Source organism: Xyrauchen texanus, chromosome 19, assembly GCF_025860055.1.
Source record: "Xyrauchen texanus isolate HMW12.3.18 chromosome 19, RBS_HiC_50CHRs, whole genome shotgun sequence".
In the NCBI taxonomy this organism is placed as follows: Eukaryota; Metazoa; Chordata; class Actinopteri; order Cypriniformes; family Catostomidae; genus Xyrauchen; species Xyrauchen texanus.
Window position 1 is genome coordinate 36,414,682 of NC_068294.1, and position 16,539 is coordinate 36,431,220.

Here is a 16,539-nt window from a genome sequence, read left to right on the forward strand (position 1 = left end):
ATGGAATGTGTTATATTGTCAAAATATATATATTTTTTATTTTGGGGTGAAATTTGATTAAGATATTTAACGCAGTAAAATGTGACCCCAAAAAGTCCAGACCATAAATAAAACAAGCAATTTGTGACTGGGAATGACAGGTCATAGATCAGTCTAGAGAGATTGTGTTGTGATGAATTAAGAAAATAAAAAATTCAATACCTCTGGTGTGGCGGCACGGGACGCCCGATTGCACTCACTGTCACTGGAGCTGCTCTCGCTGTCCGAGTCAGATTCAGAGCTGCTCTCTGATTCGCTGGAGCTCCCCGAGGCACCGCTCGAGTGACTGGCTGGCTCGCTGGTCCTCGTTGTGGCTCCAGGGATGCTTTTGGCAAGAGAACAGAGGAGAACATTATTCACCTGATATAACACCATATTTCAAACCACACAAATGTGCCATTCACTGCAAAGGTTTAAATACAAGATGTTTAATTAATGCACATTGAGTCCTATGATTGAAATCAGCAGGAGAAACTGGGTCAATGCATTCATCAGCCAACCCTTTGACACAGTGTAAACAGAGCAGTAACCATGACCTGCCCATTACTGTAAAAGGGATAATTCACAAAAGTTCTGCTATCATTTACACACCCTCACACTTCTTGTTCTGAACCCGTATTACTTTATTTAAGCATGTCAGATTCAGTTATTAAGCATGTCAGCTTCATTCACCATTTGCTATTATTGCATCTTTTTTTTAAACACAAATATAACATATCTTTCATGGAACATGAAAGAAAGAATTTCATACGAGTTTGATACAACATAAATAAACAATGGCTATGGCTAAGGAGTTTACATGATTTGGGCCAACCACTTCAATCCCGCAAGGTGATCCGCCAACACAACACAAATAAGAGTAATTTTCCACAACACTGGATGCCATTTTCAAATACACTGGTCTGTTTTGATTCACTAAAAAGAATTGGTTCATAAGAGTCATTTGTGTGTGAATTGGAATACACGCAAGGATGTTGTTGTGTATCGCCCACGAGCAGAAACTATTTTCAAATATGAGATTCCTTTCCATTATTTTGCGGCATATGGTATTTTTATCTCCCCAACAGTCCATTCAGACTACAACTGGACATTCACAACTCGGACAAATATGTTTTCTTTTTCCACTGTAGATGGGGGAGCACCACTGCTGGAAAACTGTGCATGGAACTGCTGTTTTACATGAAGCCGAAAAGCAAGAGCAGCTTTTTCTTTTTCACGATGTTTTCGAAACTGTGCTTGAGTGGAACATGATCCGTCTGCAGCACTGGTGCAGGCGCACTTTGGTCAGAGTAAAAGAAATGCGATTAAAACCTTTACATGCAAGCATAAAGAGATTAAAATAGGAGTACTCAACATCCCCATATCTTACTGCAATTATCATTACTCTTATTATAAGCATAATCTCAATATCATAACCGCAATATTCTGTTTACATGAGCTACAGTTTAATCACAGTATTGCCTTAATCGCATTATGAGGGTGCATGTAAACGTAGCCATTGACAGGATATTTATTTTATTTTTGGGTGGTAATAGCTTCCCTACTCCTAGCTTCATTTTATTTTGCAATTTTTTTTTTATTAGTACCTTAAGTGTAGCTACATTTACATTTAGTCATTTAGCAACCCAACCTGGGCTTGACGGGACCCGAGAACCCGACGGGTTCAGGTCAGTTTTTTAAGTAGGACATCAAGTTGGGTTTGTAATTAATGAAAATACAAAATAAATAAATAAAAAAACAGGCCAACCGAACTTGTTTCATGCACGCGCTCTCACTCACAGAGATGCGCGAACGGATGAGTTAGGGGCTGTTCACACCAAATCTGGTTTTGCATGCATGTCTGTTCTGTTTTTCCATTGATTTAATATGCAAACACATGCTGGAAGATTGTCTTTGACTGTTGCGCCATGTCTTGCTGTTTCTTCAGCTACTCATGCAGGACCTGCACTGTTTAAACACTGTCAAGTTAAAGAGAAATTAAGTTAAAAGTTTCATTCTTTGCATTGCGTCTAGATTTTTTTAGTGCAGGTGTCACAAAGATTCAACGTTCTGAACAAGATCAGGCTGTATATAGGGGACTTTAAAATGTTTACTTTTTTCTTCCAGATTTTTCTGCACCAAACAAAAGTTTCAGTGCATAAATGCTAAAACAATGCTTTTTTTCCGTTCTGCTCTAGTGTACCGAGGGGCTGCCCTGCATTGTTATAACTGTATGATTATTGTTTCATACCAGGCTGGGAGACCAGCTAAAACCAGCTAAGCCAGGCTGGGAGACTAGCTAAGCCAGGCTGAGAGACCAGATAAAACCAGCTAAGCCAGGCTGGGAGACCAACTAAAACCAGCTACTTCCAGGTTAAACCAGCTAAGACCAGCCAACCAGCTTAGGCTGGATTTAGCTGGATTTTTCAGCAGGGCTGTAATGAATGTTGCCTATATGCTTACATAAAATATAGCCTACTGCAACAGTACTTGCTAGGAGAATAAATTATAAAGATTGTGAGCGATTTCGGGTTTGTTTCGGGCTTGTAATCTGACTGTATTGTTCAGGCTGGGTAGGGATGGGCCACACAGTCTGAGGTTTGGGTTGGGTTTCATTTTAAGGCTCGTGCAGACCTCTAATGTAAATACCCTGATAGCAAACATACATCACCCAGATGTCTATCTGATGTGTCTGTTTACATCTGGAAGCCATTTTTTCTCCTCGTTTTTTTTTTGTTGCTCATCTGCAATATCTATAACGTCTATAAGACGTTTTCTCTCGGATGTCAATAAGACATTCAGCAGATGTCTTTGAGACATTTAATATTAATATGGTTTTTAAATCTGAACTGTTTAAGATGTTTAGCAGATGTAAGAAGATTGCGATGCTTTCCACATGAAAGTATCTAAAACAGACACATTCAAGATGTGTGTGTGCTATCGGGGTAACTAATTTTTTGTGTAGTTAGCTTAGTAGCATGTAGAATACATTTACATTGTAGAGTTACATTTACATTTAGTCATTTAGTCATTTAGCAGAAGTGTAGCTAACTACTTTTTTGAGTAGATACGCAGATAGCACACGTCCATCTCCTAGATGTCACTATCTGGAAAGCATAACAATCTTATTAACATCTGCTTAACATCTTAGACAGTTCAGATTTACATATAATCTAAATCATAAACATCTCAAAGACATCTGCTGAATGTCTTATTGACATCCAATATGTATTGACATAAAAAAACATGTCTTCGGGGGATGTACTGTACATGTGCTAATAAGGTAGCTTAGTTAGCTTAGTTTTGTGTTGTTAGCTTAGCAGCTTGTAGTGTACATTTCTGTTTACATTTTGTCATTTAGCAGACGTGTGGCTAAATGCTTTTTTGTATAGTAAGCTAAGTAGCGTGTGATGTACATTTGTTTACATTTATTTAGTAATTTAGCAGAAGTGTAGCAAACTACTTTTTTGTGTCGTTAGCTTAGGAGCTGGTAGTATACATGTACATTTACATTTAGTCATTTAGCAGACATGTAGTTAACTACTTTTTCAAAAATGTTGATTGACTGCAGTAGTTGAAATACTTAAAATTTTGAATAGCTTGTAGCTCAAGCTACATTTTCAAAATATCTGAATTTTTCATATTAAATATTACTTCTGCCAAATCAAAACTTTCTATTATCTCAGTTTAAAAAAAAAATAATAAAAAATGATAGATGGAAAGATATAAATGGATAGAGAGAGAATGACCACGGAATGAGACTTTGTTTACTTCTCCACCTACGTGGCTATTAGCCTACTCTGCTCAGTCTGTGTCATCAGTCATGCTTGGCATTATTTATGAGTTCATGAAAGGCCACTGCGCACTAATCCAATAAGCACTTCTCTCCTCAGTGCATCCTCAGGCATGGACATCCAAGACTGTTCTACATGGAGTCAAACATGCCAGAAGAAGGCAAATTAAATTCTTTTCCAAAAGGTCAGACCAGGCTGCTTTATGTTGACACTTCATTACGACCATGTTACGACAGGAAAGGCGCTCTGGTCTACAGCTCTGGCAGCAAGACATAAAAAACATTAGCCAGAAAAGAGGAATTCGTCGTAGAGAAGTAAAAAAAGAGATACAGATTAATGCCAAACCATGACATAAGCTGTATATAAAATTGGCCAATGGTGCACTTATTCACTGTCACTATGTATTGAAAACTCAAAAAGTGTGCTACAGTTACCATATACAAAGAAATGATGCTAAAACTCTTTTTTTTAGAGCTAACCTCACTATTCACAGCCATTTATTTACAATTACTAACTGATCGCAAGGTGAGTTTAAGTGAATGTACAGTATGAAGTCACGCAGTATGAAGTATGGACATGCTCCATTAACGTCTGTCAATCAAAAAGTGTCCATATACCTTTTGCTTTCACTTTAAACAGGATACCTATTGTTTTATATCTATTGTGCTTGTGCTAATTTAAATGTTTATTTTATAAATGCTATTTGGTTTGATATTTTGTTATTTTAAGTGTGGCTGAAGTGTCCTTTTTGGGTCCACTGTATACAGGAAATAGAGAATATTTTAAGACATGGCTATAGAATTGGAAGAATACCCATGTCCACTTATCTTTTGGTTACCTTTGACCTGCTAAAGCACTCAAAAAGGTTATTAGTCTTTAAAAAGTAGTGTAGATCAGACAATTTGGGTTGTGATTTATTTTTGGCCTGCCTAAACATGTTCAAAGTTACTGTCAGTTATGAGCATTGACACTGAATTTTACAGCTACCCCAAGAAAAGTCTTTTAATAGTCAATAGATAAAGAGGAGTTGATAATAATCTTTTTCACAATTATTATTATTGCATTTATTTTACATTAAATTAAATTATTGATGGCAAAAGCCAAAAAAATTATTTTGTTTTAATATATATTTGAAATAATATATATATATATATATATATATATATATATATATATATATATATATATATATATATATGAGAGAGAGAGAGAGAGAGAGAGAGAGAGAGAGAGATGTAAGTAGCATGAATACCTCTATAAAATTCTAGAGAATAAAGTACCACATAGCTCCATAAAACACAAAAGGTTTGAAATCTGCTATTCTTTCAAAACACCAACCTCTACGACCTTTGTCTATGCAAATATCACTGATTAGTGTGATACACACATAAAGAAGAAGAAGAAAAAAAATGAAGGTCGTTTTCTCTCAATCTTTTGGGTTTTAATAGGGCTGACCTTTTTTTAACAGCTGTGGAAACTCATGAGACTCATGAGAGAAAGGCTAGTCAAAAAACAAAAAAACTAAAACCTTTTCTGGTTCATCCACCTTTTACCACAGATGACACTGTTTACCTTTAACACAGAATGTTTAGTACAACACGATTACCAATTAGGCCCATTTTCTCAATGTTGGGAAATGTGTACTATGACAAAATTAGATAATATTAACTCTCGCTTTAATCTGACATCGCAGTAGGGGCCTAAATAATAAATAAAGATGTGCAGATTGGAACAGCACATAAAGTGATAAAAAGTAAACAAAGTTTAGGTTACTTATTATCATTATTTATAATTAACAGTAATGTCCCCAAACAGACCAGATAGAGAGGCTTTGGGAATAGATTTCTCCTTGTAAGTAGCACATGTTGCATTAATACAGGAAGCAGAAAGCATTTCCCTGAAGGAGTTACAGGGGCCCCTGGCTAATTTAGTTAGAGTTGGGCTGCTGGGACTGAAAGAACCTGGTAAATTAAACCAACAATTTACTCTATAACTCTAACAGGGAATGATAACATACTGTATACCTGTTTTAATAAGGATTTATGTCCGGCACATAGGTGTAAAACTAGATTTGAGTGAGTACAAGTATTATTGCATTTATTAGGAGTAATGCAAATAAATATCATAACCTCACTGAGACAATGTTTTCAAGTTTTAATCTTTTGCACCTACATTGTAACATATATGCCTAAGTGTGAATATTTAAATGCATGAATTAGATGGATAAATACCACAGTGGCATCACATCATCATTTTAGCATGCATTTGCAATCTTGAAACACTCAAGACACAAAACACTTCAATAATGGATGTCAAAGTGTCTTAAGCGCTATCTACATGTATACAGACTTGTACAAATACACATCTATCTACTCCACTATAAGTAATAGTGTGTGTGAGCCATCAAGGCTTTTGTTAACATTCAGTAAGTGCAAAATTTACAAAAACCTCCAAGTTTATAATCTGATTTTCTGGCTGTAACTAATGCTCTGTCAATACATGGAGCTATTACCAACCCAAATAGCAGAACCTTATATATGTGGAGACTAAGATACACACTAGGTAGTATCACATAGTGAAACGTTTTACAGTTTGAATAAAGTCTGGTACACTTTATTCTGACCAAGAAGCACCCACTTAAACAGGAAGTGATCATATGGCTGAAATTTAAAGCAACGAACCACAATTTATTTTAATTTTCTGTAGTATTTAGTGGCAGGGAATTCTCAAAAAGATGATACCACAATGATAGATTATTTCAAACTATGATGCAGCAGTTTGAGAAAGGACTGTGGGTGGCCTGTGAGTTGCTGTCTAATGATCAGATGTGCTCTAACACACACACACACACACACACAGCTAACAACCCATAAAAACAGAAGCAAATACAGGTTAATACAGGTAATAAAATGGCCAAACAAACCATGATGCATCACTACAACGTGTTGAAGCTATTTAGTATTTTTCCCCTCTGTATTTACACTGATACCATGATTTCAGATCAATGTGACAGATACTACAGTCACATCATGGTGGTCTGTTTGATGGGCCAAATCGCATATTGAAAGAGATTACAATGGAGGGGGGCAAGTAAAATCAGTGTCTGTAAGATGTCAGCTGGTTGAGGAGACTTATTTAAACCAGATCCAGATATTCAGACTCAAAGGGCCACGAGTGGATCACATAAGACAATACAAGCTTAGAGCAAAGAGGTTAATAACAATAGTTCTCATCAGATGAGTCAAAAATGAGTCTCAGGTCTGTTCTGATAAGGTCATGGTCTCAAGCCAATCATTAGAGAATATCCTGTCAGTGCATGTGCTGTGAAGTCAGGTAAAATAAAAAACAAAACAAAAAAGACACAACTAAGGAAACATCTACTATTATATAATGAAATAGCCTATGGTGAAAATGAAGATTTCTGCCCACACAAGGGGCTGATTACACAAAATACATTATTGTGTCAGTTTTAAGTAAATATAAGCTAGACAAAGGTCTTTGACCAGGGCAATTTCTAAGCATATAGGAGCCCTAAGCTAAATCATACTAAGTCTTACACTCTCCCTTCCCTCTCGGGCCACAAGGTGGCCCCCTTTAACTGTCTAATTGAGCCAAAACAGTTACCGGAGCCTTACTTGTAGCTTTTAGTATTTACGGGGCCGTGGATGCTTATACCACTTATAGCTAGAAATGGCCCTGTCTTTGACAATTGCATGTTTTTATTGTCTGGCAAAATGAATGGCATTCTATGAGATGCTTTGTCAAGTTTAAAGCTGTTCAACATCTAGGCCACGTCTACACAAATACATACTCGTTTGAAAACTAAATTTTCCGTTTCTTAACGTCATACCTTTCCAAAGTACTTGGTACTAGAGCGCATTTTTGAAAGTCACTCTGGTGGAGGAAAACGCAGTTCCAGCTTCGCCAACAGGCATAAATGTGGCAAAACCAATGCATTTTCAACAAATACATTTAATTGGATGTGAATATAAGTAACAAAATGAGTGTGTATGTGGTGTTATAACTACATCTCGAGACAACAACTTGGATTTCCATCACGTTGAGCTCCATCTAGCTCTTTTTTTTTAAATGCTGTGAACAGCCCCTAACAGTGTAGTTACAGCATCTACCAGCAGGGGCTAACCTCCCAGGGTAACTACCCAAATCGTGAGACCTCTGTTCTCCACCACCATGTTTCATGTTTGTTTGTAGATGATAATTATTAGCATATCTATTAAAGTTGAGACATCATCAAGAACCCTGAGCACGTTTGCATTATTATTCTAGCTATCTCTTCCCCACGTCTCATATCCAAGGGTAGAACTGTCATTTTTTCTTCTCTTTTCAACCTCTCCTTCAGTGAAGTTTAATGGTTAATTATAGATGAATGAATTCTGCAGTCGCCCGGGCAGGCAGAGACCTGGGCCTCGACTCAGAAGCTAATGTTTGATTTTATTCCCTTTAGAAACTGAGCTGAGGCTGTTTCAGACACTGAGTCTGGACTGCAACCTGTCGATACCACTAGCCAGATGTCCTGGGCATAGGAGAATTTAATGAAGTGTGAATTTATGATTTCCATCAATAAGTTAAATTTCAAAAGTTCAAACGAATTTGAGGATGCAAGGTCTCGCCGCAAAATATGATTATATATTTGAGGGGTAAAACCAAGCAAGAGGTTGAACTATGGAACAAGGGAGAGAAAGACAGATTTCATTTATAAGTCATCAGCCCACTGTTTCATAAAACAATCTTCTGCATGCAGCTCATACATTATTTCTATTAATCAACTCAAAGAATAACTGGCAGAACGTCTCTACAATGATGACGGCAACTTCCATTTGCCCTCTAAATCCATTACAAGCTTTATCTGATTCAATCATTGGTCTGTTTGCATAAGGAACACATTATGGATCCTGTTACGCGGTTTCAAAAGCATGGCTTACATTTCACAACAGGTGAGAGTATTTAGAAGTTTGATGGTTGATTTCCCAAACTCAGATTAAGTTGAGTCCTTCATTAAAATGTTTTGTAATAGAGAGTTGCAACTGACTTTGAAATGTAGTCCAAAACAACACATTAATTCCACCAAAGGCAACTAGTTTTTGATGATTCAAACACATTCCATCATGTTAAATACATTTCTATACAACAATTAGTGGTCCCCAGTACAGAATTAGTTTTCTTGGGTGTGTTTACACCAAAGAAGATTGGCTACATACTGTATGTGATCAACATACATATTTTTTTCTCAAGAGAGAGTTTCTGATATATTTTAACCATGAAGCTTTAAAAGTGTTTTTTTGCATATATCAAAATGTATATTGAATGTGGGTTATTATGTGCTTGTGGCATGTATATAACTTCCAGCATGTCTTATAACCACTAACCATCACCACATAACTATGAATAGGTAAGTATTATAGTGTGTTCTAATTGTGATTACAAATATTTATGAGAAGTTATAACATAATATAAGGTGTATTATGAGAAATTACTTGTGCATTATAATGCCTTATCAATGCATTATAAATATGGGCTTCATAGAAAGTGTTACCGAAACTTTTCCCTCTTGCATTCACACCTTCAAAATAGCCCTGTGATGACATAAAGTAGTCCACCATTTATTTCTGATATTGTTTGCATGCGCAATACAACAGCAAAAACTACAAAAACAACAGTATCTATGAAGGATGCCAGGATCGGAGATATGCTTTTGTTAGGGCCGTTTTACAAAAACAATTCTGTAGGTTACAGTCTAACCACTGGGCGTGTGATACTGTTTGGATCCTTAGTTGGTTTTATATGATTTCTTTTAAGGGTATTGGAAAATTAGCACAATTCTCTAAATAGCAGAGTAGCAACTACAAGTTTGTTTACTCATGGTGGCTACCAAGCCCTCGCATTCCTCATCGCTTTGTGCGCCATACACATGTTTGACCAATCACAGGCTCCCACAGTTTGTATTCTCCCGAAAAGTACCTACACCAGAGTAAGAGCTAAAAAAGTCCCTCTAAACAGCTAAAAGGAGCTATATTTCCTCGTGAGCGAAAGTGACAAAATTGGAGTCGATCCTCCAAAAGTACCTAAAATGTAAAATTATTTAGTTCCTGTAGTGGGAAAGGGACTTCTGATACTTGGGGTGGGATCGTTTGACTTGGGCCAGAAGGCAACCTCCTAGCAACCACCCAGTTCACCCTAGCAATGCGCCAAAAAACCTCAAAGACCATCTTGGCAACTGCATAGCAACACCCTGGCAACCACCCACAACACCCTAGCATCATTGAAGCTTCTGCATGGGCAAGCACTACTGACATTTTCAATTGAAAATGCAAACATCTCTTGTGTACTATGCGCCCAGATACCATAAAACTCAGTCCCCTGTGGTCTCTGCATGCATATTTGAAGACATTTAAGGAATGGAGATGAGCCAAATTCAACATTGCCTAAGCGGACGTTTTTACCTTTGTTTTGGCAATGCAAGCATAAGGCACATTTACATTATCCATGCTACAGTAGAAATTGCACACTGCTTGTTAGTAGTCGTATCTAAATCAATCATAACTATTCCTATTGTTCATTCTTGGGGTTATTTTTTTTTAATACTTTATAAAAGTATAAAACGTTCCACGCAGTTTGTGCTATGACCATGAATGATTGTTAATTTTTTAAATAAAAAAAATGTCTCCTCTTTTCTCTCCAATTTGGAATGCCCAGTTCCCAATGTGCTCCAAGTCCCCGTGGTGGCGTAGTGACTCGACTCAATCCGGGTGGCGGAGGACATTTCTCAGTTCTACATATTTTGTAAGCTGGGTTTGTTTTTACTGCTTCAAATTTTTTATGTACTGTGAGTGACACTGCATAGCTAACCTATGGTTTAACCAAATGAACATGATTTTGAAACCCTCAATATCTGGCTTTCTTTAAATGCCAAAGTCTCGCAGAACCCCCCCTTTTTGTTTTTTTTTTACCAAAAAGAACAAGACCACGGCCATTGTGAGAGTGGTACACAATCCCAGGCCTCTCTTTGGCCCATGTTCTGAGAGGGCGAACAGAACAAATTCCACCGCCTTGGACAGCTTTTCCCATGCCGCAAAGCCAAATAAGATGAATCAAAGCAAGCAAGTTAAGTCAAAGGAAAGCTAAATGTCAAAGTTAATAGTAGATTTAAAGGATATGCAGTTATGAGGTGGCTGTTCTGTTCAAGGCCTGTCTGCAAATAGAACACAGGATGAACTTCTGACATTTTCGGTTCTAGCTAGGGAGCGTATGAAGCTATTTCATCCTTGCTGCTTTGAGGTAAAGGAAGAAAATGATTCTGGATTTTGATTTTGGAAAGTTTTGGTATTACACCTGTATTCAGAATTACTTTAGTCAAATCTTTCAAAAAGATGTCACACACTTTTTGCACAATAGTGCAAAAAGTAGGGGCAATGCCATCTAATTAGTATACATAGATTTGATTTTCATTTATAAATAAAATTGCCATGAAAAATTTTCTACTGCTATGGTATTGTTTTGGAGTTTTGGGTGTCACCTGTAGCCATAATTCCAGTTCTGTCTAAAGCTGTACATATGTAAAAGATTTTAGATGTAATCAATGTTATTTTACTGTATGTTTTGGTGTCCATCCAAATGTACGTGTACACTTTATGTAGAAATACCTATGAATATGAATGAGGTAACTCTGGTAGATGATTGCAGTTATTTGAAATATTTACTTCCAAATAACTTGCAATGGCAACGGCCCTATATCCATTCATATGTCACATACACATTCTTTGCATGTGCAATCTAATTAATGAACATTTTAGATGCTAATAAACTACATTTAAGATTGATGACTTGTGAGGAGATTAGGTAAGGTGGAATTGCCTGATATTCCCCAAAAATGACACACAATTAGATACACATTGAATAACTGGGGCTTGATTTGATTTCATATGCTGCCTTTGAGAGACAAAATGCCAACTAATTAATATGTGGAGGGATTTATGAATGCACTTTACACCCTCTGGATATTCCCAAAACCAATCCCAAACTCTACCAGAGTTAACTTCACACGTACATGTTTGTGCGTGTGTGTGTGTGTTTGTGTGTGTGTGTGCAATAAACAAAGTAGTAGAGAACTGAATGAGACGAGGAGTGAAAGTGAGAGAATAGAGATACAAGATGTTAACAGATTACAGCTGAAGGAGAAAAGCATAAATTAATTAAGATGCAAACAAATCTCCACACATTAAGCACTGGTTGACTATGATTAATATATGATGGCCCCACACTATTGAGAAAAGGAACTCTGGCCAAGAGAGATTAAAGGAGCCATTAAGAAAAAGGTGTAATAATATTCTGCTAATTACACAAATCTGTTGTTGAAAACAGAGCTATTTCCCGTGATGATGCATTTGTATGGTTTAATTGTTTAGGTTATAGCATCATGTACCACACCATGTGGTTTTATGTGAGAAAGAGGGAGAAATATATAAATACACAAAATAAATAAGACAAAATAAATCAACAAACATTGTCCCTTACAAAATGTGCAAGATGGGTATGATAACAAATTACCACTCAAAACATTAAAATGATTGTGGTAACACTTTCTTGGACATATGAATTAACCCTTGTGTTGTGTTCGTTTGTACTAACACCTTTTGTGTTCCCGGTCAAAAATGATCGACCCCCTAAGATTGTTAATACATTTCCCATATTGCATATATTATCCCAAGATATTGCATTAAATCTTTACGTCAGCTTGTTTTTAAGTAACTATGACAGGTTTTGTACTTCTTTTTTGAACATATTAAAAAAAGAAAATTATAACGATAAATGGTTTATTGAACTGAGCTTAAAGCGGGCTAGTGTGGTTACTGCCCGCAGGACAAAAATTATTTATGTACTAAATGAATAACCATTTGCTTGATCTAAACAAAATAGATGTCCTTTTAAAGCCTAGAATCCGTCTTTACAATGCATACAGCTCTATTTTCATAATTTGCTAATTATATTCACAGTTGGTAAAAACATAAAAAAGATGAGATAGCCATGTGTTATATATCATTGGAAAGGTCTCAATTAGTAAAATGCAATGAGTACATTTGTTTCACTTAGAGGCCAAGCTACAGTGAGTTAGTATAAGAACTTCCCACTGACACACATAAATATAATACACAGGAGTGTCTTTTTGACATGTTTTTCCTTATTACTAACTGAAACATACATATAACATAGACAATGACATATCGTAACTTACAGCTGACGATCCCAATTCAAACAAGCCCAAACACATCAAAACATGCTAAGTAGATCCTGAAATATTCCTCAAAGAGTATACATGGATAGACGATGCACAAAAGGGTGCTCAACACATTGTGTGTGAGTGTGTTTACATGTCCGAGGACTTTGTGTGTACAAACACACATGGTCTGCACTTATATAGCGCTTTTTTTAACCTTAGAGATTACCAAAGCGCTTTACACTGTGTCCCAATCACCCATTCACACAAACACTCATACACCAATAGCGGCAGAGCTGCTATGCAAGGCGCTAACCTGCCATTGGGAGCAACTTGGGGTTCAGTGTCTTGCCCACGGACACTTCGGCATGTGGAGTCGCACTTCGGCATGTCGATCGAACCACCATCCCTGCGATTAGCAGCCGACACGCTCTACCACCTGAGCACATCCACATATGTGCTCATCTAAAGCATTGGGATGCTCCTGAACACTTACTATTTCGTATAATATATAGTATAATAATATTTCGTATTTTGTAGTCTAATCCTTTCATTTCCAATGGTCGGGTAAAGTAAAATGAATACAATACAATTGTATGAAATTTGGGTTCAGATGCCATGTGTGAACAAAGACATGGAATATTATTCCAACTGGATGAAATAAACTACAGTTTTCAGAAAAAAATAAAATAAATGTTTGGCCAGATTTGACACAAAAATGCCTTATGTATTAACATATTGTAGTGTTATATCTTTTCAGAAATACTAATGTAAAAAATAACCATGTCAAGAACATTTCCGCATCACATTTAACAACAAAATTAAATGGATAGAATAATAAATGTATATTCTTATATTTTGCATGAAAATGAAGCCTATTTTTAAGACCACTTCGATTACTTAAATTGTGACATTACTTTTAAGATGATTAAGCACACTGCCCCTCCCAAATTCTCATTTCCATAAAGCTTTTTGAAACGAAGTTTATCATTAGATTCTCATTACTTTAATACACCGATTTTAACAGTATTTTTATTTAAAATGTATTTAAAACTGTTTATAGTAACAGTGCTGAATAAATATAAATAAATACTAAAATAATTAGTATTATAACTAATAATAGTAAGCATTATAACCATTAAAAAGTATATTTTAAGGCAAAATAAGGTACATATGAATACTTTTATAGTAAATAAAATAAACATAATTGTTAGCATTAAATTTGAACAACAACTATGATTATGACCGGTATGAATATTGTTGCCTTTGGTTACATGGTTAATTCAGTACTGCGTTACTGAATGTCTCTCAATGCTTGTTTAGTTTGGGATGTTGTTTAGGCGTTATCTTTAGTGTATGCCCTCTCTCTCCAGGCTCAAGTGTGCCCTCTTGGCCTGAACTACTTCAGCTGTAAAAAAAAAGAAAAAGAAAAAAAAAAAAAAGAAAGGTGCTGAGCCACCCACAAGCTGCCAACAAACTCTCTCTCTCTCTCTCTCTCTCACACACACACACACACACACACACACACAGCTCAGCTGGGACCAGCAGAGCTCCAATTGCTGACATGCTCATTCTAAGTGCTGTTGGAAATCTAATGAAGCAGCAATTTGGACATTGTTGCTCATGGGCCCTCTATATTCAGCCTTATAAAAAGACCTCTGGCACAGAGGTAGAGATATGCCCTCGCTCAAACACTCTTTCAATGATCATGTTAGTGCTCCGCTGGCTTTACACACCATCAGAGGCTTATTGAAGAATAGTCTCACTTTAAAATCAATAGAACGCCCAGCTTTGTGAAAAAGTCTGTGAAAAGGCTGTTTACGTCCTCAATCCTCCTATGACAGTAACTAATAAATCCCTGGTTGTTATCATTTACAAAAACAAAACCTGCTCTGAGAAAACTAGCCTTGGTAATATTCACACATCATCTTGAAAGACTGTTCCTAGATCAAAGCTAATCAGTTCAAGGTCAGCATTTCTACAGCATTTGTGGAAATAAGTTCGATAACAACAGAAAATTATTTTCTTAAAAGTAACAAAATAAATACAATAAAAGCAAACAACAGTATCACAGTAACACACTTATACTGTGATTAAAGTGTATGGGGCCTGGCAAAAAACATTCTAAAACATCAGGAATCACTATTAGACTCCATGTAAATGTAAATCATGTAAATATAAGCGCAGCGTAGTTCTAGTAGGAAGACTTGCAGCTGTACATCATTGCACCATTAGCTAGGTAGCTCCACACCAATCCCATGTAAGCCATTGGTTTATGTCTGCTCACAATCTATCACATTGCTGTTTCAGTGTGTTCAGTGTTCAACCTCCACCACCCCACCACCACAAGTTGAGTCCCGTCCTGCATGGGTGTAGGCTCCTCGCCCCTGCCTTCTATCTCCGGCAGGATATGATGGTTCCAAGTACAACTTCTTCGGACCGTCAGACGGGGCTTACGCCAAAGAGAGACCTTATATTTCTGTTTTATATTCAGCAAATAAAAGTCATCTTAAATTTCACTCAAGTCTGTGAGTCTTCCTGATAGAACCATTACTTCCCACTATTAACACTACCACTGTCAGCCATTGTTCATTTCTGTTGCTCCTGGGCATTTCCAAATTGCCCCAAACTCACTTATTAATCAGCCTGATCTCACAGTGAAATTGGAAAGAGTAGATAGACTTTTCTATAGTCAAAATCGGTATACAATGAAACAATTTTGAAACACTGCCCCAAGTGGCCAAAGTGGTAAGTGTGGCATATATGCAAGTGTAAGTAGGCACGCCAAAGCAGTAAGTGTGGCATATGGGCACGTGTGAGCTCCATTTTGTTCAGGAGAGGTAGCCAAAAGCTAAGTTGTTTTCAGCTTTACAGGACATTATACATTGAAAAGAAAAGTATATTTATAGATTCTATCTCCCAACCCAAGCCTTTCCTTAACCATTAGTGGAGTAAAAAAGTAATGTAAGAGGGAAAAGTGAAACCTCCGAATCATGCTCATCATTGATTTTTCAAACGTGGTTACTGCCTGGCTTTGAACCCTAGTCTCCCACGCATCAGATACAACGTGCTGCCAATCGTGCCAGGTGAAAAGATATAAACATTGGCATACTGTCACCATTCCTAGGGTGCCGAAACTATCAGAAACATCATGTCGACCTCACGTGTGATCACGTTGCGTTAATGTACAAATGCAGACCATGGGCTGAATTAATCTGTCTTCCACATGGACATGAAAACACATTTTTGTGTGGGAAAAAAAGGCAAAAAAGTGGAAACAGTAAATGAAAAATTCATTCAATGAAGCTTGAAGGGTGCAGACTGGGACAGGAGAGTGTTTTGAGAGTACAGGGAGAAATGAAATTTGGGGGAGAGTGGATTAGCACTGAAAAACACATCAATAAATGAGTTGAAAATCTGAAGTGTGCAGGGCTCTGGTGAGAAAGAAAGACAACTGGAGTCATACAGAGAGTCTAATTACCTCAACAGAACACC

At 36.8% G+C, this 16,539-nt stretch overlaps 1 protein-coding gene across 1 annotated transcript in view; it reads right to left on the reverse strand.

Annotated features, from left to right (window-relative positions):
• LOC127660033 (AF4/FMR2 family member 2-like) overlaps window positions 1-16,539 on the reverse strand; it is a 263,181-nt gene that overhangs the window by 20,459 nt on the left and 226,183 nt on the right. The window contains exon 10 of the mRNA XM_052150087.1: window positions 202-364. Within this exon, the coding sequence (XP_052006047.1) occupies window positions 202-364 (163 nt within the window). The remainder of the gene's footprint in view (window positions 1-201; window positions 365-16,539) is intronic.